General features: G+C 36.7%; 3 protein-coding genes across 4 annotated transcripts in view; 2 read left to right on the forward strand and 1 right to left on the reverse strand.

The window, feature by feature from the left end:
• LOC129241701 (HIV Tat-specific factor 1) overlaps positions 1-4,178 on the reverse strand; it is a 46,962-nt gene extending 42,784 nt beyond the window's left edge. The window contains exon 1 of the mRNA XM_054878171.1: positions 4,168-4,178. The gene's annotated coding sequence lies outside the window, so the exon portion shown is untranslated. The remainder of the gene's footprint in view (positions 1-4,167) is intronic.
• LOC129241702 (X-linked retinitis pigmentosa GTPase regulator) lies at positions 1,095-16,739 on the forward strand. The gene is made up of 6 exons (XM_054878172.1): positions 1,095-1,233; positions 9,419-9,631; positions 9,689-9,904; positions 13,855-15,240; positions 15,308-16,546; positions 16,608-16,739. The coding sequence occupies exons 1-6, from the start codon at positions 1,095-1,097 to the stop codon at positions 16,703-16,705; spliced, it is 3,291 nt and encodes a 1,096-aa protein (XP_054734147.1). The 3' UTR covers positions 16,706-16,739.
• Positions 16,740-19,869: 3,130 nt separating this feature from the next.
• LOC129240716 (adult enhancer factor 1) lies at positions 19,870-22,880 on the forward strand. 2 transcript variants are annotated; one of them, XM_054876684.1, is made up of 3 exons: positions 19,870-20,181; positions 21,591-22,661; positions 22,744-22,880. In XM_054876684.1, the coding sequence occupies exons 2-3, from the start codon at positions 21,833-21,835 to the stop codon at positions 22,878-22,880; spliced, it is 966 nt and encodes a 321-aa protein (XP_054732659.1). In that variant the 5' UTR covers positions 19,870-20,181; positions 21,591-21,832. The 2 variants fall into 2 exon arrangements, with proteins under 2 accessions (XP_054732659.1, XP_054732660.1); XM_054876685.1 differs by lacking the exon at positions 19,870-20,181 and adding an exon at positions 20,468-20,557.
• Positions 22,881-22,885: the final 5 nt, after the last annotated feature.

The raw sequence follows: 22,885 nt of genomic DNA on the forward strand, positions 1-22,885 counted from the left end.
CAATAACAGCACCGCCCGCCACGTCCACTTAACTACTGGTGTTGGCGATTATTGGAATAACCCAAAACAGTACAGTTGTTTAGTTCGGGCGCCAAAGTGCGTACTGTGGCACGAAAATAGGGACAAGTAATAAGAAAAAAACGGATAAAAAGTATATGACCAAGTACAAAACAGTTATTTTCAACGATTAAAAACCAATACTACATACCTACATATATTATACTAAAAGGGGAATGAATGGCCCAATTTCGAAGAAACGAAAGCAAACGCCAAGTATAGATATATTCACATATGTATATGTATTTGTGGGCACATGTATTCTCCGTCCAAGTGGCTTTTCTACATGCAAATCAGCAAGTAGTGGTCAAAGTAAACATTTAACCGAACAGCTTGGCTACCGTCCATCGCCAATAGAAGCAACAGCGAAAACGCCGCTGTCGCCTTAACGATTGTCCTGTGGCCGCTTTGGCAACGAATTGCTCAAAAGGCGAATGTCCAGTTTACTAGCAACCGTCCGGCTGACCACAGCACAACCGTCATAACAAGCGCGAAGCGTCGGTAACTACGAGAAATCAAAAAGCGCCAACACGCAAGCCTCAATACGAACCATCCAATGGGAAAATAACGCCAGTTACTTAAAACATAAAACAAACTGTAAAAAGAAGGAATACAAACAGTGAAACTAACAGGAGCACAGTTGCAGTATTGTACTTATATATTCGAATTTTATTGCAAGGCACACTCCTGCGATTATATGTATGCTAAATTATTATATTTTAACGCAGTGTTCCATTTGCGCGCTTAATGCTTTGCCTAAAGCATATAAAAAAACTCAATAGTAAAACAAAAATCGATTTGGCGCGGCGTATACTAGGGACATTTTCCACGGTTTTGTTGTACGCTATAAGATTTTTGTTGTAATGTGATTTCCGCCACCGATTTATGGGCGGAAAATGTGACAAAAGCGATATCAAAGAAAAAACCTATAAAAATGCTATTCAAGAAAATAAGTGAATAAAATCAGTAAAAATATCACTATTGTTCAGCCAAAGCAAATACAAGTGAAGATAACGATTAAATTTTAATACATTCAAATGGATATACCCAACACTGGAGCCATTTTTACGCTAGGAAAATCTCACTTGGCTGAGAATACGCAGAGCTATTTTTACATTAAGCAGGACCCAATTAAGAGATTGATATCTGGACCTCATCAAAGCGCTGTAATATGTGGTAATTTCGAAAATGATTGAAGCCATGCTACAACACAAATACTTTTTTATGTGTACAGATATTTCGCGTAGGCTTCTGAAATATTTAAGTAAAATTATCTAAAAATTTATTGTTTTAGTGTACCTATTACCTATTCACATTCACCGATTCGACCAGCAAGTACATAGGTAAAATTAGGAAGCAAGATAAGGTGGTATGTGGAGGTGAAAAAATTGTTTTTTTTTTTTGGCTGATACTTATCCACATACCAAAAGCCCGTTAACATAAAATTATACAAATCTGACTTATTTTATAAGTAATTTTGTATTAACAGCTGAACGATAGCAGACGTCTGAAGTAGATTTGACTGAATATTTTGAATATCATGAAACAGCGAAATGATAATATAGAAAAAGTTATTTCTAGTAGCGGTCGCCCCTCGACAGACAATGGCAAATCTCCGAGTGTATTTCTGTTATGAAAAAGCTCTTCATAAAAACCCCTTTGCCGTTCGGAATCGATTAAAAAACTGTAAATCCCTCCATTTGTGGAACAACGACAAGACGCACACTATAAATAGGAGGAGGAGCTTGACCAAATACCTAGCGGAAGTGTGCGTGCCAATTATTTGTTTGTTTTTAAAAATGTTTAATTTGCCTAATTATTAAGACTTTATAAATTATTTGTCAATAATAAATACAATAAAAACATGACAGCTGTCGAATACGTTCTTATATGTAGAAGCTCTTGATAATTAAATTTCGGGGTTACACACTTATTTTATTAATAAAAATTGCCATTAAAAACATTCAGTCGAAATGGAATAAAATTAATTTAGATATTACGTCAAACAACAGCAAAGTACCTACTAAAATACTTTTAATTAAAAATATTTGCATATAAATATGTATATAGGGGTTTCTTATAGGCACGGATATTGTTTTAGCGGCGTTTGTTATTTATTATTCAATCATTGACGTCAAATCACCAAATCACTTGATTGAGCAGCAGGAACAAATGACAAATTTTTATCATGAATAATTCTAGGCAATGGCACGTGAGTACATGGACTTTTGAAATATTAATACAAATTTCATTAATACCTCACAATAGGCTTGCTTTGCTCAATTTCAACCTGCCCTTGTTGTAAAAGCCTGTACGCTTTGATAAATAAGTAAGGTTAAATTGCTGCAACTTTTAAAATGTTTATTCATTCTTCTAAATTATTTTCATCACCTTAAAGGGACTCCCCTGATATAATTCGTTTTACCAGCCGTTTTTCTAAGCTTTGGAATTTGAATCGCTGAAGCCGATTTTCGGAATGCTAGAAATTTACAGGCACAAAACATCCTTCAAAATATTTCAGTATGATCCAAAAGTTAACAGTTCAGCGAAGTCTAAGTCTCTAATTGTCATTCGACAATTTTTGACACTAAAACTAAGATTTCGTTGAAGTAGTATAAAGAATTTGTAAAACGAATTGCAAACAAAAAGGAAATCCTGCGATAAAACTTTTTACTTTAACTAGCAAGATAAAAACAAAATTTCAGCAGCATCAATTGATAAAGCAAGATCGTCATGTGACATATGGAGAGATAGAGGCACCTTTGGGCATTAGTGGGCTTAGCATACATTCAATATTGCATGAACATTTGGTCTCCAAAAAGATTTGTTCGCGTTGGATGCCGCATAATTTAATAATTGCTCAAAAAAGAACTCGCGTCGATTAGTATAAAGAAATTTTGAATAAATCCAGCCGCAGTGGTTCAAAGTGCATCTATGATAACAAGTGATGAATCTTGGATCTATGAATGCGACCGGGAAACAAAGCAGCAATAAACAGTATGGGTGTTTCGAGATGAGCTTAGTCCAACAAAGGTTGGATATTTTGAACGTTTACTATTTTGAAAAACAACAAAGCCATTTTCGTTATGAGTTTTCATTGTTTCATATAAAATGTTACCCTCGTATTTACTTTTAAATGCAGTTCTTATTTATTGTAATTTTTTTATAATTCGCGCAAATTGGTTTGATTTTCACACACCTTTAAAATTTTGTTTTAAAGTTTTTTTTTGTTTTTTGTCATTGGTGCAACTAACTTTTATGTTCTAGTTTAGGGCTGGCGAGATTCCATTCTGGCGAAATTTAGCTTGCTGAAGCGATTAACACTTGCTCTGGCTTAGTGATAAGATTCCAGATTAAAATATAATCAACTGATGGATGTTTGCGAATGAATATATGATTTTAAATATAGTCAGAACATTGTTCCCTCAACTCAATATACCTTTTGAGAAACAAACCAGTGGTAACCCCTCTCTTCTTATTTTCTTAACCGTATGTAATTTCCGACCTCATCGCTTAAGATGATTTTTTACAAAAATAAAAGTAGGAAGTTTTCAAGGCTTTTGATACAAAAGTCAATATTTTTCAACAATTTTGTTCCGCTCCATTAAATTGAGTCATATTATTTCTTCAGTTGAGTTTACACACAGCTTTTTCGTCACAATTCGTAACGATATTCGGCAATTTTATAAGAAACTATTAAGGTTCATAATTCGTTGAACAGGTACTGTATGCACACTGAATGTACATGTACGAGTATATATACGTCTTTCAAGGAATGTGCGTGGGCTTTTCAGAAGGTTGAACTTAAGTGGACGTCATAGCTGTTTTTAGTTGCTCTACTTTCATAGTTTAGTTGTTTCTATGTACTGTTTTTTTGAGAACTGTTGCTGCCACAAAGATTAGGCAAATGACAAAAAATTCAAGTGTTTAAGTTTAATGTGACCGAACGAAATGAATGAATGGAAAGTGAAAGCATAAAGTTAAGTAATTTCCTAAATTGCATTTAGCATGCAATTTTCTTGTCGACATGAACTAAAACTTTCTTATAACTTTAGAAGGTGGGGTGCGGTGGAAGAAATTCATGGCACAATACTTTTTCAGAGGATTTAATTAAAAATCACGTTTATTCAAAATATGTAGCGTTAGTTCCATAATGGCGAATCAAAAATCTGAACAATGCGTCTTAATATTATCGCTTATTACTTATATATTACATATTAGCTATATTTTTTTAAACACATATCCATCTACCCTTAAAAATTGTATGAAGCAATGTATTCGTAAAAGCAAGACATCTTTTATTCGCACAAAGTTACTCATACGCACTGGTGATTCTAAAAATTCAACGGGGCCGTGTGGATGAACATTTGCTGTTTAAATTTTAGATAAATTGGTATTTAACATTGAGTGTGCAGTACAATTCCCAATTTCTTTGCAAAAGGAAACCGGATATTCAGCAATACGATGAAAATAGCAAGTACCTACTTGTATTTTTACCTGGATGGGCATTCCCTACCCGTATGTTGATAAGTTAAGTTAAGTTAAGTTGAGTAACCTGTCAAACACAGGTTAACAAGTACATATAGTTATTGTGCTGAAATATCACAAGTGGACTAAGCAAGCAATGAAAATTTCTAAAAATATTTTTTGTATTATGCTATGGCGATTATGCCTACGGTTTAATTAAACTATCTGCAAAGCCAACGCTGTCTACTTGCGTCTAAATAGTCCTTTCGTTATATCTTAGTGTTTTGAGTCAAATAGAAAAAATTACATTTAAACTGAGTATAAATTGTGTTAAGAAATAAAATTCAATGTAATAATACGTTTTCGACTAAGCCAAACCCTGACTTTGCAAATTTTGGGTTTGAGAGAAGTGTCAACTGTTTCCACTGCGTGTCTGATGGAATTTCTATGTAAACTATATTACTTTTGATTCACCCTTGCGTATGTATATCAATTACCAATCAAATTGTCTCGATATTGACGAGCTACAAAGCATTGTTGCCATTTTTCGTTAAGAATGCAATAAGAAAAGTGAATAAATCACGCAATTAACACTATTGCGACTATTTGATATTAAAATGCATGCACACCTTTGTGGCTCTTCATTCTTCCCTGAAACCATAGGAAATAATAATAATAATAAACCCAATACAAACACGCTGTGAAATAAGGTTTGAAATGAGTTTCAGTTAGGATATTTGTATGGGATTTGACAAGTGTTTTGGCTGGTGTTTGCGGTTAAATATGCTAACAGCAGCAAACCCAAAAGTAAACTGCGGTGGAGACGTTATATCAAGTGAACATACAGGCTGCACGCGGTTTTTGAGAACATACATATATATATGTGGCTATAACTTCTCGACACCATTATTTTTCTTTTTGCTGTAATTTTCTTCTTTCGACCGCCGTAGACGAATGGCTTGGTGCATGATTACCATTCGGGAGTGCGTAGGTTCAAAACACCGCGCATGAAACAGCAAAATGATAGAAAAAGTTTTTTCTAATAGCGGTCACCTCTCGGCAGACAATGGCAAACCTCCGAGTGTATTTCTGCCAGGAAAAAGCTCCGGTTATCGTTTTAGGTGCTGTGAGCAACATAGGACACTTATTTACTCAACGATTTCGAGTGAATTCTGCTGCATATATCGAGGTACTAGAGACAGTAGTGAAACCCTAGATTCATAGTGTACGAGGTGTCAGCAAGGTGTCTTTCAGCAAGACTCTTCTGCTTCACACAAAGCGTAGACGACACAAGATTAGATGGCTGAAAATTTCCATTACCACATAATACCGAGCTTATGGCCGCCTATAAATTGACTTAAAATGTACATTTAAAAGACTGCAGGCTTATCACATTGATCAGTGATTTCGAAATCTTTTGTCATCTTTAAAGGAGTGCAAACAAGTTTTTGAACCGTTTCCTAATTATGAGAGAATATGCGTTTATCACAGCACACTAAAAGCCAAGACAATAGGCTTCAGAATTCGAAAAACGTTCTCAATTTGTAAATTCGAGATAACTGTTGTTTTTGGTTCCTGAACTATATATATATATATATATATATATAAATTAAATTACAAAATTTAATATACTTATATGATTCAGGTGGCATTCGCCCCTCAGCAGACAATGGCAAATCTCCGAGTGTATTTCTGCCATGAAAAAGCTCCGCATAAAAAAACCATTTGCCGTTCGGAGTCGGCTTAAAACTGTAGGTCTCTCCATTTGAGAGGGGCGCCCACTGCCGAGGGGCGAATGCCGCCTGAATCACATAAGTATATTAAATTTTCTAATTTAATTTTTTGATTTTTATTAAATCGAATTCTTATGATGCTTCAAATTATTTAATTATATTATATAATAACTAAAGAAAAATGTATAATTGTTTTTCTTTTATGTTCTAAACATTAAAAAGCGGACTGTTACTATCTTTGGGCTACCATTGAGCTATACATATGTAACATATACATTTTTTAAAGATATAAATGTGATCCTTTCAAAACTGCGCTATTTCATGTAACCTTCGTGGAGTCTTTATTTTCGTGTACGAATCCGTTCTATTGAGCTCAAATTGACTCAATTCTTCTTTGAGATTTTTGATTTTGTGGAAAATACTTAATTTTTAAATTTTCGGAAAAATTATTCACAGCTACTCACACGCAGTTTTAATTACCGTTAGTAAAATAATTCAACTAACAAACATCAAACCAGGGCTGCCATTACAAAAAAAATAGGGGGTGCTTTAATTTTTACCATTTAATTTTTTAGTACTAGGAATATTTTCAATTTTAGTTTTTTACATATAAAAAGTGTTGAATAATTTTTGTTATGTTTTATTAATAAGAAAAACCAGAAAGTTACATTTGTTTTAGAATAGGCCATTATTTTCGCTTATGGAAATAAAAATTTCAACTGAACGATTTTTGTGTGACATTTCCACTGTTTAGTTGGAACCAAATATCTGGCACCAGTCCTAACAGGTGGGCTCCTAACTGTTCAATTCAAGCGATTTAATGCCCTGATTTGATCTTTGGGGCCACTTTAAGAAAACGGGTACATGCACATGGCAACAACCCAAGAATAATCACTAAATTAAAACAAAAAACCGAATAAATGTTGGCTTGCCCATAGATGTTATTGTATGGACGCGAGATTCCCCAATATTTTTCGTTGACCTGTAATAGTGAATCCACTTTTAAACCTCTCTTCAATTTCTTCCGGTTTTGTCGAAAGATATTTTGAATATGAAAAAATGTCGTTAGAAGTCTTTGGGCCGTAATGGAATGAATCGGCTTTCCAAATAAGCAAAACAAATACATACCTATCTGACGACTTAACTAATCAAAATATGTATTTTCGGCCGCCGATGTGGGTTGATACTTCTGCTATATTTAGATATATATTAGGGCTGAAAATCCCGGCATCTAGGTGTTTTTCAAGTACCGGAAACCCCGGGATAAGCCTGATTTAGTTCCGGGATACCGAAGAAATTTTAAATATAAAAGAAAAAACTTATTTCGTACAAATTTGATTGCAATAAAAGCTTTTAAATTTCCGAGAAACTTGTTTTAACTTCCATATGCAACAAGAGGAATTGATTTTAATTGAAAACTACGTCCTTAATAATTAGAAATAAACTCATTTATATACTCATTCAGTCGATCTAAGTAAACTGGCAAAAGAATTTGAAATATTTTGTAATGGTGGAGGTGGGGACAAAATCTTCAAATGGCCTTTTAACAGTTCAGCCGAAAGTGTTGAGGTCGAAAGATCTTTCGCCATCAGTAGATTTTATTCCAGATTCAAATTCAGATCAAGATTAGAAGATTCCTCTTTAAAGCTACATAGACATCTTAAATTCAATAATAAAAATATATATTTTTAAATATGACTTTAGTTATATACGATTACTTGTTTCTTTTATAGAGCAGAATAAAAATATTTGGGGTTTTGTTTTGTATATTTTTCATATAAATATATTTTTTTGTTTTATATATACATATATTTTTGCAGAAGTGCATTGTCTTCCAAGGAGAACATTTTGAAATACAATAAAGCCATTTTCATTATTATTTTACTAAGGGTGCAAAATATAAAAGACAGCCCTCGTATGAACCAAGTGTTGGAAGCATTAAGCAATACAGGGTTTGATTGAAAAGTAATGAGCCTTATTTTTTTTAAGCAGTTTTATTAAATCTTTTGGCTTATACAACTAATATTCTTCAAAATAGGACCCTTGAGCGTCAATGAACCGCTGGTAGCGGTCCTTCCACTGCAGGAAACATTTTTTAAACTCATCCGCCGGAATCGCGTTCAATTCGGCTGTCACAGTTTTTTGGATCGCCTCGATGGAGTCGAAACGCCTCCCCTTCAGCTTTCTTTTCAGGCGCGGGAACAAAAAGAAGTGCGGAGGAGACAGGTCTGGGCTGTAGGGAGGGGGAAGCACCGGAACCCCCATCTTGGCCAACGCAGAGGTGCAGAGGAAGGCGGTGTGCACCGGCGCATTGTCGTGATGAACGGCCCAATTGTTGACGAGGTCGGGCCGAACCCGGCCGACGCGGTTTTTCAGCCGAAAGAGCGTTTCTTTGTAAAATGCCGGTCAATGTTCAAAAATTCACGAAGCTGGTTCACATTTTCGTCTGTTTGCGTCGTCGAAGGCCTTCCAGATCGCTGATCGTCTTCGACGACTTGTGCCACCGTTTTACCTGGGCACTGGACAGAGATTGGTCCCCGTAAGCCATCTTGAGTAGCCCAATGGTTTCGGTACTCGTTTTGTTTAGCTTTACGCAAAATTTGATCGACTAACGTTGCTCCAACGATCGCTGCATTTTCGCCACTGCAAAATCCTAACACACTTTTAAAACAGCTTTCACGCGCGGAGCGATGTTGACTGAACCGCTGTTGCCAGCGAACTGGGACCGGTTTCTAGTGGAAGGGGAAGTTCCAACCATCATTTTCCCCCACCAGCCGATTCGGTTGATCGCTTGGCAGATGCTCCACGCGGGAAGGCTTATTACTTTTCAAGCAAACCCTGTATGTATTTCATTTGAAGGAAATCTAATCTTTTCAAAAGCTCATTTTCGCGAAAGTGTTTAAATATGTATGCATAAGTTTGTTAAAAAAAATCAATACAAATTACGCCTTTATCATTAATAATTTATTCAATAAAACGCCTAGTATAAGACGTTCGCCCATACGCTTACTCGTAACATATACTTTAATCCTGCATATGTATGTATGTACGTACATGGATAGATATACTTGTACATATGTAAATCTAAGAATATTTTAAATCTAAGAACATTTTAAATCTAAGAAAGCATTATATTAATGCACGTATTGTGTTATTTCCAGAAAGTGGTCGACTATTCGTGTGGGGTGAAAATCACTATGGACAGCTGGGTATAGGAAGTCAATCAAATCACAACAACAACAATGGCAAAAACAAAAGTTCAACTAATTCCGGCGATATAATAACTAAACCGACATGCGTTAAATCACTGAAAACCTTGGGTTTGAAAATTGCCGATATCGCTTTTGGCAAAGAGTGGTCCATAATACTCACCCGTTCGTAGTACAATTTCAACTAACGTTGTCCTTGACTATAAATATTTGTATTTACAGATTCAAATGAATTATTCTTCACTGGTCGCAACATTTTTCCCTCTGGGTTGAATGTGGCACGCAACTTTACCACGGCTACCGTGGAGGATGAGGAATGCGAAATCATACGTAAACCATTTCGGATTGAGGAGTTGGAAGATTGTCTAGCAAAAAATGAAGATGCGGAGTGCTATACGAACGTATTGGCCGGTAATGAGCACTTTGTCCTGATGACCAGTAAGTAATTTAATAAAACGGTAATAAGACATTAGGGTTTTCCGTCCAGTAATGATACAATTTTTTTAGAGTTACACTAACACAAGAAGTGTCAAAATGTTAGTAGTTTTGAACAAATTACGAAAAACATAACAAATCTAGAATTTCCAATTAGAGATCTTGAGGAATTACCATTTTGTTAAAAGATCAAATACGATTGTTTTATTATTTTTTTTTTTTTTCATTTTATTCCATAAAAATTATTATCTCTAATCAAGTGAACCGGGCTGTATATTGGTTGATTTCGAAAATGTACAAAGAGTGTCAAAACATTTTGATTGCAATATTTTTTTTTCTGTCTCACTTTTTTCTATTTAAATGATAAAAATTCAGACATTTGTATATTATAAATTTGACCAGCAATTCAAGTATTCGCAGACCTCCATTTCTGCAAACCAAGAAATTTAAAATTAGAATAATCTATATTAACCCTTAAGGGCGCAATTTTCTCATTTTTGTTAAAAAATATAGGTATATACATATTTGTTATTTGAGAACCTATTTAGTATACAAAAAATAATAAGTTATTTGGCTAAATTTGGATACTATTTAGGAAACAATGGTGAAAAATCGTAATAAAAAACCTCAAAAGTTCAGTTTATAGTATATATATAATTGACGCTTACGCCCTATTAGGTAGTTGGCCGAGCTCCTCCTATTGTTTGTTGTGTGCATCTTCGTCTTGTTCCAAAAGTTTAGTTTATCTCAAGCATTTATCAAAATCGTAGGAAGTTTGATATTCTTGCTGAACTAGTCCCTGAGAACTTAAAGCCACGAAACACGATGCTACCGATATTTAGGTTTGTCAAACGCTTCAAGACTGAACAGGGCGTTCCCACGGCAATCGGTTCTACGTAACCGGAACCACACGGATTTATATCCGGCCAAGGACTGTCACTTCAGCAGTATTCCTCGTATATGCACGGGGATTGTTTATGCTGCTACAACAATAACAACAAAGACTTGGAAAGAGTTATCTAAAACCGACAAGATAAACCAGAACATGGTATCATAGTACATAGACCGATACCTCACCGAGGAAGGGACAGGGGCAGGTGTTTGCGGACCGGGGAATAGATACTCGAAGCGCTAGGTACTCAATTAGCCGGTCACTAGTGACTCGCAGTGAACAAAGCCTCAAACCTGTCAGAATAATGCTATCAGGGCAGTCACAGGATACCACCTAATGTCTCCCCTGATTCCAACCATCACCCATTGCAAACGAAGAGTTTCAACTGCGACATGAGGCCCACGTAATTTTGACTCAATTGCGTTTTAGATATTGTAGCAGATTCAACTCCTGCATCTCCTACTTGATCAGTGTCGCACTGGCAGAGCTTAATGAACTGTTACGACAACAACAACAACAAATCAGGTATATTTAGAAGTATACGCACTACAAATATGCGCTCACTTAACACTCATTACTGCTGAAATATTGAAACAGCTCCCGAACAATATTATTGCTGTATTGACGAATATCGTCAACACCACATTTAAGCTGAAATATTTTTCAATATATTGGAAAACAGCGGAAGTCGTTATGTTTAATAAGCCAGGTAAAGATACTCACGATGTAACATCATACAGGCCTATCTCCCTTCTTCCAATACTATCGAAAATGGTGGAAAAATTGTTAATCAAAAGGATCAACATAATAATAGAAAACAAAAAAATTATACCGACGCACCAATTTGGATTCCGCACGAAGCATTCGACTATCGATCAAGTACATGCTTTTGAAGAAAGAAAAACCTGCTCTGCGGTATTCCTTGATATATCCAAGGCGTTCGACAAAGTATGCCACTATGGGCTACAGAAGAAAATAAATGCGTTGCTACCCAAGCAGTACTCCACAATCCTACATTCGTATTTATCCGACCGTTACTTCAGAGTAAAACAAGAAGATTCATATTCATGTCTCAAACCAATCAAAGCAGGGGTTCCCCAGGGAAGCGTACTGGGCCCTTTATTGTATTTGCTTTTTACATGCGATCTGCCATGCAATTCAAACTGCGTAACAGCTACTTTTGCCGACGATACAGCTATTCTTTCGATAGGTAACACGGAAAACACATCGACATCTCAATTACAATTAGCCATAAATGAAATATATGACTGGACCGATAAATGGCATATTAAATTAAATGAAAGCAAGTCTGTGCATATAAATTTCACCCAAAACAAAATCAAATATGTTCCAATATATTTAAATGGTAGACAGGTTCCATACTCAAATACTGCAAAGTATCTGGGCATGACTCTAGACGCCAAGCTAAGATGGAAAGCCCATGTAAAGAAAAAGAAAGAAGAAATGGAATTAAAATACAGAAATATGTATTGGCTTATGGGAAAGGAATCAGCACTATCCACCAATAATAAAATAATTGTATACAAACAAATTCTGAAGCCTGTATGGTCCTACGGCGCACAGTTATGGGGTTGCTCCAGCCAAAGTAACATTCAATCTATACAAAGGCTCCAAAACAAAATTATTAAATGTGCAGTCGGTGCTACGTGGTATATCCGTAGCTCCGATCTTGACCGCGACCTAAATATTGACTCGGTGGTAGACACGATAAAAAAGATAGCAAAAGCCCATGATGAAAGGTTAAAAAACCACGTCAATACGGAGGCCACTATTCTCGCTAATCCAGCTAATTGGAGAAGAAGACTGAAACGCAGAAAGCCCAAAGACTTAATGTACTAACCACACCTTAGCGTTAACTGTTGTATATACCTCATTTTCTAAATTCTAAACAAATTGCTCGTTAGTTAATAAATTTTTTTCTTTGTAACTAGTCGCAATGTAAAATAAATAAAAAAAAAAAAAAAAAAAAACTTAACACTTAACAGAAACAAAGTTACCCTTACTGATAACCAGACAGCAACAAAGGCTGTTAACTCTTTCCAGGTTACTTCAAAGCTGGTGCTGGAATGCCTTGATAAACTGAATATCTTAGGCCAGAACAATCAGATACAGATCCTATGGGTTACATAGGAATTACCGAAAATGAAATGGCAGATAAATTATCAAAAAGGGGCAATTTCCCCTTATATAGGCCGAGAGCGATTTTGAAATCCAAAACATGTCTACTTAAACCGTTTTAATGATTGTATGGAATTAATGTTTCATATTACTAAACTGACAACATACTCCAATGGAATTTGCAGGTTATGTAGGGAGAAAAGTGAAACCGCCAAACATGTGCTGAGATCGTGCCTACGGGATAAATATCTAGGTAAACAAAGGATAATAATAAAAATGCCGACTGGGGTGCTTCCTACGATAACAATGGTCTGCTTAAGGGGAAGCATAGATGCTTACCGTTTCCACGACAGCCGGTTCTACGTTACCGAAACGACCCGGATTTATATCCGGTCAAGGACTGTCACTCCAGCAGCATTCCCCGTATGTAAGTATGGGGAATGTTTATGCTGTTACAACAACAACAACAACCGTTTGAGGTATTATATCGGGGACACCAGGAGCTATTTCATCGTTGCTTTATTGATACTTCTAATCCAATGTTTAAGTATAGGCAAAGTATAAAACCGCAGCCGCTGGATTTTTATTCGCTGCGCTATGTACAGCTCATCGTTCCATCGCCTGCGATGCTCGCCGTTGATAACGTGCAAAGGTCCACGGCTTCTACAGTGCGGCGGGAGAAGTATCTAGGCTCATTCGGCCCATAGCTAAAGCATTTAAGGTCACTATCACCGTACAACCTTCTTGATTTCCCAAAGAATTTAAGTCTAGGTAAAGTTATTTGAAGAGTGAGAACACAATAAATCCTAAGGTCGCGGTTTAAGGTCCGAAAGTTAATGAAAAATTGCTAAATAGAAAGCATAGATGTTGCGATTGCCTAGAAACAAAAATTAAAATTTTTCATTATTTGCTCACATTTTAGGTTTTGGTCGCCTTATTGCGTGGGGATCTAATCAAAACTTTCAGCTAGGTTTGGTCAATGATGACGATGTTCAAATGCCGCATGAAATAAATCTAGGCGCACCAGTGCAGCAATTCGTATGTGGGCCGGAATCGACGTTGGTTCTGACCACAAGCGGCAAACTCTACTTCACTGGTCATCTTAATGAATTTGTCTTTTCACAATTTACTGAGCTACAGCAAAATCTCGCGCCTACGGAACAAATAATTTTCATGCACATCTCTAAAACAAATGAAATTTATATAGTGACCAATGCTGGCAGCATCTACCGCAGCATCGAATCGTTACGTACTAAAAGTCTAATATTTCAGCGATTTTACGATTATGATAGCGAAGAAAATGGACCTATTTGGAAATTATTGAAAGGTTTTTCGTTCTATGCTGTTTTAACAAAAGCCAACAAATTTTATACTACATTTTCTGAAAGTGGTCATCATCTTAAAACGTTTCGTGAAATTTCCAAATTCAAAAATTTACGGCTTCTAGATGTAGCAGTTGGCAATCAACACGTTTTGGTACATGGGATACCGCGTTCTTCTACAATATCGGCAGACGTAGGGTCTGGCGCTGAGCCACATCATTTCGCTAGCCGCACATTTGTATTACCAGCGACTATAATGAATGGATCGGCACAAAGAAACCGGAAGAGGGACAACAATACAGCAAAAGTTGAAAACAACGATAATGATTTAGATGATATGAAAGCCACAAAAATAGCGGATGTTAATAGTAATCTGCTGACAAACAATTTAGCAGACGAAAAATCTAAATTGGAAGATGAAACTCCAGATACAAAAGTAAATACGGCCAAAATTAAGTGGAATGGTTCGGAAACAAAGGAGGAAGAGCCTCCCGAAGAATCCTCTTTTGATCAGCCTAAAGTAGAAGAGCTTTCACAAACAAGCGGACAGATTAGAGTCGATACTTCTTGTAATGTAGCCGAGTTCGAAGAAAATGTTCATAAAGAGGTAAACGGTAGCGATAATAAAGAAAATACAAATGCAGTGGCCGACACCGCTAGTTTATCGCACAATGAAGCAAAATCGCCAACTGAATCAGAAAAATCAAAACAATCTCCACAATCAGTAAAATTTGTTCCAGCGGTTGTGGACAAAAAAGCTTCGCCAACAAATGAAAAATTGTTAAGACCGCACACTCCCTTCCCAGAGAGCAGCACAACCGGAAGTACACCGACAACTGTTAAGAAAAGTCCGTTGCGCAACTACTCTTACGAAGCAGCCATGGATAACGATCGTATTGATAACACTTCACCTGCCCTTATGGAAAGTTTAGAAAATATAGCTGAAATAATGGAAGGTGAGAGAGTGGACAGTGCAGTTAAAAAAGGTAGGTTCATAATTCATATAATATTAAGCTAACTACTTACATAGTATTTTGTTCTTTTCTGCCAAAGCACTGGCCTCGGCGTCTACAATGCCATTTGAGGAAGACGAGCAGTTAACAGTGGAAATAAATACCACAACTGATCCATTAAATAGTACTATTGTCGTTAATGAAATTCGTTTCATAAATAATGGTGTCGATGTAACAGACAATGTTAAGGCGGAATCACTTGAAAGAGGAGATACTGAAAGTACTTGCGATTCGTCAGAAGAGCAAATGGAGGACATTGACAGAAAGTCGACAGAAGCACTAAATAATTCAAGTAAAAATCACAAAGCAAATGAAGAGGATATTGATAATACTGGAAACATATTAAATAAGAAAATTCAACAAATTGAAGTTGATGTCACTGGGATGAGCAATGAACTGGAAACCGAAGAAAATAAGATGGATGCAGAAGTAAAGCACTTAATTCAGTCGTCAGTAACGCACGAGGAAGCTGTCTCAGAATTAAAGGACGACATATGTGCAAAAGCAGAACATATGAGTGAAGATGTCACTACGGCACAAGCAGAGTTGAAGTCACATACTGAGAAGGTAAGTGAGACTTTGACCGACAAAATTGAAGGTGCTGCCAAAAAAGCTGGTACTGCTGCCGTCGATGTACGCGACACGGTGGAGACAGCAGCGAAACGTGCTGCGGCAGGTGCGCGTGATGCCGCCGAAATGGTAGGAGAAAATGCCAAACAAGTAGCTAACGACACAAAAAATACAGTAGAAAGTATAGGTAACAGCGCAAGAAAAGTTGCAACTGGGGCCAAAAACGCCGTCGGTAACGTTTTCATCAGAATGTCTGATGGTACCAAAGATGCCGTAGACTCCGTTGCAACTAAAATTGCCAACGAAGTTCAGGATGCTAAGGAAAATATCAATACAATGTTGCATGGCAAAAGCCTGAAGCCACCTCCAGTTGAGGAAGACGCATTGTCATCAGCATCAGAAGCTGCATCCAAGGAAGGAGGTCCAAAAACAAATACCACCACCGGCGAGGATGACGAGCGAACTACAGCATCCGTGAATTCAAATCAAAACTCGAATAGTAATCCTTTTGAAGGAAGCAATCCATTTGAAAGTTCAGACCCCTTCGACGATGTCATCGAACGTGGTAAAAAGGCATTGCAGAATGAAACACACACTGTGCATCAAGAAATAGCACAAGATACAGAAAAGGGGAAAGGTAAAGTACGCCAGTTTTTTAATGAATTTCGTGGAATATCCTGTCGTAATGAAAAATCAGTAGCAGTCGACGGTTAGCATTAAAACATACATAAAAATTGGTGTCCGAAAATAAATGTTCCTTTATGTTGCAGATGATCCACCACGATATTCTGTGGAAGACAAGTATCTCACACCTGTACATCGCGACCAACAACAAAACAACACATCCAAAGTTTGCTCAATTTTATAAAGACTCCACTAAAAATACCATCACAGACTTAGAAATGTACGCATTTTTTAAATTAAATACACATTAAAATAAATAAAAACACCATATAATAAATGATATTTGCCTACCTTAAAGATCACATCGAACAAGAAATTTTAGTTTACAAAGAAACTGTTTAATCAGCTGTAAACTCAAAATATGGCAAACTTAGTTGCAGTTCGTTGTCAAATGAACATGGCAAGGCGAACTCCAACAAGGTATTGTTACTGCAGGAGCGAATTCGTTTTCTTCTTCTTGGGTTTTGGTGGTTTGAAAAGCAAACTGATCTGTTTTATTATGTTACTTTGTTTGTTTTTTTCACGGTAATTATCTACTTTGTATTGCAAAAGGGGAAAAGGCTCAAGCAACCAAACTTAATCGAGGCGTATTGGCCTTATTAACTTAATCGAAGAGAGCAAATTGATTTAGTTCGCTTCTATAGTGTTGCTCTTTTCGATTTATTTATTTATCTATTTACAGTCTTACAATACCTATAATACATTCAGGAAATTATAATTTTCGTCTATATGTATATTTTTGGTATAATTTGATACATTTTTACAACCTTAACATATAGTATATAAAATGTAGATGGATAACATCCAATAAAAAACCAAGGGAAGTTAGAAATTGTAAAAAAGAGTAGAAAGCCTCTACAGTGTTAATAGAGAGCAAATAACAAGGGCAGATAATTCACCTAGTGAGCTATGCACCAAAAGATAAACCTCTAAGTGAAGTTTTCAAGGCTCAAATAAAGAGAAAATAGTTGGGTGTGTATATTATAAACAAAAAATAAACAAACGGTTGTAAAGTTTACGCTTGATCTTAACGAAACTACACATTAGTTGGGATTTTGCAGTGGTAATATAGCTTTCTTCTAAATTTTTACTTCTTATATTTGCTGGCAGATAAATACATGACAGTAAATACTTTTAGGGGTAAACTTCATATACAAAGTTTGAGTGTCGAACGAAAAATTAACGATATGGTGTTTGGTATTACCACTCTATTGTGCTAGCGAGGAAAGGGGATTGGAAGGAGAGTTATACTGCCCACTGCCTCCATTAGAAAGAGCAGGACCCACCATACTATTTATGAAAATCCCAACCTCCTAGTTGGGTCTCTATATAGTTCCCAGAAAAAGCGTGAATGTTACGTGTTTTCGCGACCATATTGGCTTATTGTACTAAAATATGGTTGAAGAGATATGTATAACGCAATTTTTAAGCAGCAAGCATTTAACTAAGGTTTTATTATTCATAATATTGTTATGAATTTGTTACATTTTCATCCAAATAAAATGCCTCACAATAACTCCTGTGAGCTTGATCACTGGATTGCTAAATAAAATTCACAAAGTAATGGCAACACAACTTGCTTGCTTTATTGAATCACTTTATTTACACTTAACTTAAGACCGAATACCCTATACCTGGACACCTTTGCCTATATGCATGTGATTAATAACAAAAAATGATGGAATAGGCCTATTCCATCCGCCATTTCTCTGCTCAATTAACTTAACCAAAAATTTGTATGTGAAAGTAACAACAAAGTTATCGAGTAAGACTCGCCGCTAGCGAGTATGGCTATAACTCATTAGACTGGTAGAGCTTACTATCGTAAACATATGTCATTTAAGGCAGCTCTATTCCAGCGTTGCCAAAGTATGTTCATTTATACCAGTTGCTTCATCTATTCACCGCATGACGAAAAAGAACAGGCATTTTGTTGTTGTTTTCACATTCAAACTTTTCGTTAAGATAGTCGAGCAGAGAAGTGGTGCACGGTAGAGGCCTTATCTTACAAACACATGTAATTTAAGGCAGCTCTATTGCAGCGGTGCCAAGATATGTTCATTCATACCAATTGCTTCATCTGTTTGCCACTTGCTAACGCTAGGCGAAAAGAAGAGTGCTTTCGTATGCACTTTTTCGTCAAGTTAATCGAGAAAAATGATAGCGAGCGAAATTTTCCGTAAAACACCAAAATGGAGGAAAAGTTTTTTCTAATAGCGGTCGCTCCTCGGCAAGCAATGGCAATCCTCCGAGTGCATTTCTGCCATGAAAAAGTTCCTCATAAAAAATATCGGCCGTTCCTAGTCAGCTTGAAATTATAAGTCTCTCAATTTGTGGAACAGCATCAAAACGCATGCCACAAATAGGAGGAGGAGCTCGGCCAATCACCCAAAACGGGTGGAAGCGACAACTGTATATACATATATACATATACAGATCCAATGCTACTAGAACTGCCTCTCGCAGTAATTTATATGCAAGCGTATTAAATCTGAAACGCAATCAGCTGACACGGTAAAATTCAAAATTTCTCAGATTACACGTACACGATAGTGAACATTCATTTATATGACGCTCCCATACATTTGTTCGTGTCAGCTCACACGTAACGTAAGTTTACATCGGTAAGTGTGGGCAGTTTAAAAGAAAATATCAGAGCCAGACGACAAGAAAGAAAGTACCAGAAAATACGAGCCGATACATCTAGAAACTACTTTAGTTATTAAGCATATGTACTTTAGTCTAGTTTATATTTTTTATGAAAATACGAATAATGATAGTGAATACAGACAATGAAATTTCGAAAATTCTTCGAATTTTGACCATGTTTGATAGGTAAACGAAAAATGAGGACTTTTAATATAGCAACATTAGGCGAATATATCAAAAAAATAACAACAAGGCAATTGAAAAAGTCCATTGAAAAATTCATATACATAAGATTGATTAATATTTGTTATTATAGACATTATGAGCTACATTTTATACTTTGTTTAATAAATGATAATAATAATCAATATATGTAGACGGTTCGGGTGCCTTGGAGCTGTAGCAAAATAATTGATTTAAAAAGAAATGTATGACCTTAAACTTCTTTGACGTCATGTTTTTAATACAGAAAACCATCTTAAGTAAAAAGAAAACAAAAAATGTTTATACTGATGCTGAGTAAAGTGTTCAAAGCAACAATTTGGTATATTCTCCACATTTCCTTCCGGAGCCAGATTTTTTCTTGTTACCAAATTAGCAATTCAATATAAATTTCACCCTGAGCAACTCTGCATGTTATATTTATGTGATTATCGATAACTCCGTTAAGTTTGATCGCTCTCATCTGGCAGCTCCTTTATTAACAAACAAACGTCAAAGGAAAATTGTGTGTGTCTGGTGCCTGCGAATGAAGAAAAAACCCAACTCAATTTTGTAACTTCATATTTTTTGTACAAAGCAGAAAATATTTTTATTTGCGGAAATTATCACATTCTTAATAAATGAAGTGCATCGGCAAAGAAAGTGCATAGGAAAGAAATTTATATGCGAGCAAATACTAATACGGAGCAGGCATGAGTTTTGCAAGTTGAAAAACTGGAAAGATGAATTAAAAAGGGGGGAAATTGGAGTCTATTTTCACTGCATGTCCTCACCAGGTAGTGCAAGAAGGTAGGTGGGTCAAATGGAAGGAGTGTTATGGGTATAAAGATATTTTGTGAAACAAGAGGGGCGGGGCGAATTAGCGGCGGCCTACGCGAGCTAGCAGTGTAAAGCGCTGATGAATTTTTGTGAGCCGATCGCGTTTTGCAGTTGATGAATGGGGAAGTGAGTGTATTCCTAACCTCAAAACTGCAAAGTGTTCGTTCGGCGTATTGACAGCAACGAATCTCGTCGGCTGTTGTGTGTCTGCTATGTATCGTTACGCGAACGGGGTACGGTCGGTGGGCTATGCGATATGTAGTGAGCGTGCACCGTGCGGCTAATGTGGTGATGGTCGCAACGACGACGTCAACGGCCGAAGTGGAAAAACTACTTCACAAATCGGGTTTGTTGAATATATTCCTTTTTTCTTATACTTTTTCGATTCGCCAAAAACGTGATTATGGCAATAACGATGGGATGGCACGGAACGAATAGCCCCTCTGGTATAGGGGTCGGCCGATTATGCGAGTGTTTTTACCACTTTTTCCCCCCCGTTCAGACGTAATGATATTCGATTATGTGCACATGGCAGCGGTCACAGTGTGCTGTCATTTTTACAAAGCGCCTGCCACCGCAGCGTGCTGCGCGTATTTAGCATTCCATTCAATATCATTTTTGATACTTGTCGCTTTTGCTTCTAAAAACTTACATACAAATGCTGTTGATACAATGTTTTACAACGTTGATCATACCATTACTTTGATCACTGTTACTGTTATTGAAAGTTACTAAGCCACATGGTCCAATGCGCGACGTTGCTGACTTATCATCGTCACCACTTAAGCGCCGTCGTCATAACCGTAATCGTAACGTCGAAGCTAAGCGAATAGCTCTGTTGTATTGTAATTTCTTTTGAAGGTTTTGGAGAATTAAACATATTTTTTATTTTATGCAAATCAAACTTCATTAAGAGGTCAACGCGAAACATGAGCGAGAAGTAACTAATGAATATTATAAACCGATTTAAAAACTTCGTAGCTAGTTTCTCCTTCCGCCTCTCTCTATGTGCATCTAATGCTATAACAACAACGTGGCGAACAATGAGATACATCTATGTAGCAATTCTGCAACATAGGAACGTGTTGTCATATATGTAGATTAATCTATAGTTTTTACCTTGGTTCAGTTATTTGGTTGCTGGGCTCCATAATTAAAGGGACTGCTCGTTAGTTACCGCTCATATTGAATACCTGACATCGATATATTGTTAATGAAATTAAAATTAAGTATATTTTAAATGATCTGTGTATCACAAGTTTTTTATTTTAAAATGAAGAAAAGTAAAATCATAGTAGTAGATTCAAAATAATGATACTTATAATACTTACTCAAATATATGAATTGATTTATTTACAGTATGTAATTTTTTATTGCAGATTGCTTATCCATATCCTCTCTTATCAACGATTTATTTGTTATGCCTGCAGTTTCTGTAAGCATTGTGTGCGCAGGCTATTCTTTGAAATAAATTAAAAAGAAGTCAGCGACGCCACTTCCAAAAAGCAGTAACTATATAAAAATTCAAAAATAGATCTGAATTTTTGTAGACCAAAAGGTGCACATTAAAAGTGGTAACTCGAAATATTAGAGCCGCATAATAAAAAATATCTTTGCAACAATGCATATAAAGAATTTACAACACGCTCATGCGGCTTCGGCTGCAATGGGGAATTGCGAGATTGTGATTGTGTCATCATCGCCGAATAATGCTGCAGCGAATGCTAACAATAACAACAACAATACTAATAACAGCAACAATAACAATGAGAATACCGCGGGATCACACCATCAGCAGCAGCAGCAATCCCAGCAACAACAGCAGCAACATCAAGCCACAACTACAACAGAAATTCCAATTCCGTTCAATGTGCATCTGGCTGCAGCTAATTCAGAAGCACATGTTGCCGCACAAGCAGCCGCTATGGCTGCGGCTCAAGCGGCAGCCGCCCAAGCTGCCGCCGTTGAACAACAAGCTGCAACTGGTGGTAATGGTGGTAGTGCTACAACTATTTTGCAACAACACCCCTTGGCACACTTAGTGGCTTCAGCGGCACATAGTCCAGCACTCTCAGAACAGCATTTTGGGGGGCGTGAAGTGGTGGCAAATGGACATAGTGCTGGCAGTAGTACGAGCGGCGGAGGTGGCGTGGGCAGCGGCGGTGGAGGTGGTAGTGGCAGCAGTAGCGGGGGTGGTCACGAAAAACCTTTCCTTTGTAGTGTATGCGACCGACGATTTCGACAACTGAGCACGCTCACAAATCACGTGAAAATACATACCGGAGAAAAACCATACAAATGTAACGTTTGTGATAAGACCTTCCGTCAATCGTCCACACTAACAAATCACCTTAAGATACACACCGGTGAGAAGCCGTTTAATTGCACCTATTGTCCGAAGCATTTTCGACAATTGAGTACACTAACGAATCATGTAAAAATCCACACTGGTATGTATTCCGTGATAATAGCTAAGTACAAGATAGATCAGTAAAAATACAAAATAAATTGTTTTTACTTTTTTTAATTTAGGTGAAAAGCCCTTCGAATGTGCCGTTTGTAAGAAACAGTTCCGTCAATCCAGTACCCTAAATAACCACATAAAGATCCACGTAATGGACAAGGTGTACGTACCAGTTAAGATAAAGACGGAGGAGGAGGAAGGATGACTAGA

This window comes from Anastrepha obliqua, chromosome 3, assembly GCF_027943255.1.
Source record: "Anastrepha obliqua isolate idAnaObli1 chromosome 3, idAnaObli1_1.0, whole genome shotgun sequence".
In the NCBI taxonomy this organism is placed as follows: Eukaryota; Metazoa; Arthropoda; class Insecta; order Diptera; family Tephritidae; genus Anastrepha; species Anastrepha obliqua.

Excerpts from the sequence above, each read along its gene's own strand:
- LOC129241702 (XM_054878172.1), top strand. The coding sequence starts at position 1,095 with ATGGATATACCCAACACTGGAGCCATTTTTACGCTAGGAAAATCTCAC. Across the intron at positions 9,632-9,688 it reads GTGGTCCATAATACTCACCC|ATTCAAATGAATTATTCTTC; the intron begins GTTCGTAGTACA and ends TTGTATTTACAG. Across the intron at positions 15,241-15,307 it reads GGACAGTGCAGTTAAAAAAG|CACTGGCCTCGGCGTCTACA; the intron begins GTAGGTTCATAA and ends TTTCTGCCAAAG.
- LOC129240716 (XM_054876684.1), top strand. The coding sequence starts at position 21,833 with ATGCATATAAAGAATTTACAACACGCTCATGCGGCTTCGGCTGCAATG. Across the intron at positions 22,662-22,743 it reads TCATGTAAAAATCCACACTG|GTGAAAAGCCCTTCGAATGT; the intron begins GTATGTATTCCG and ends TTTTTAATTTAG.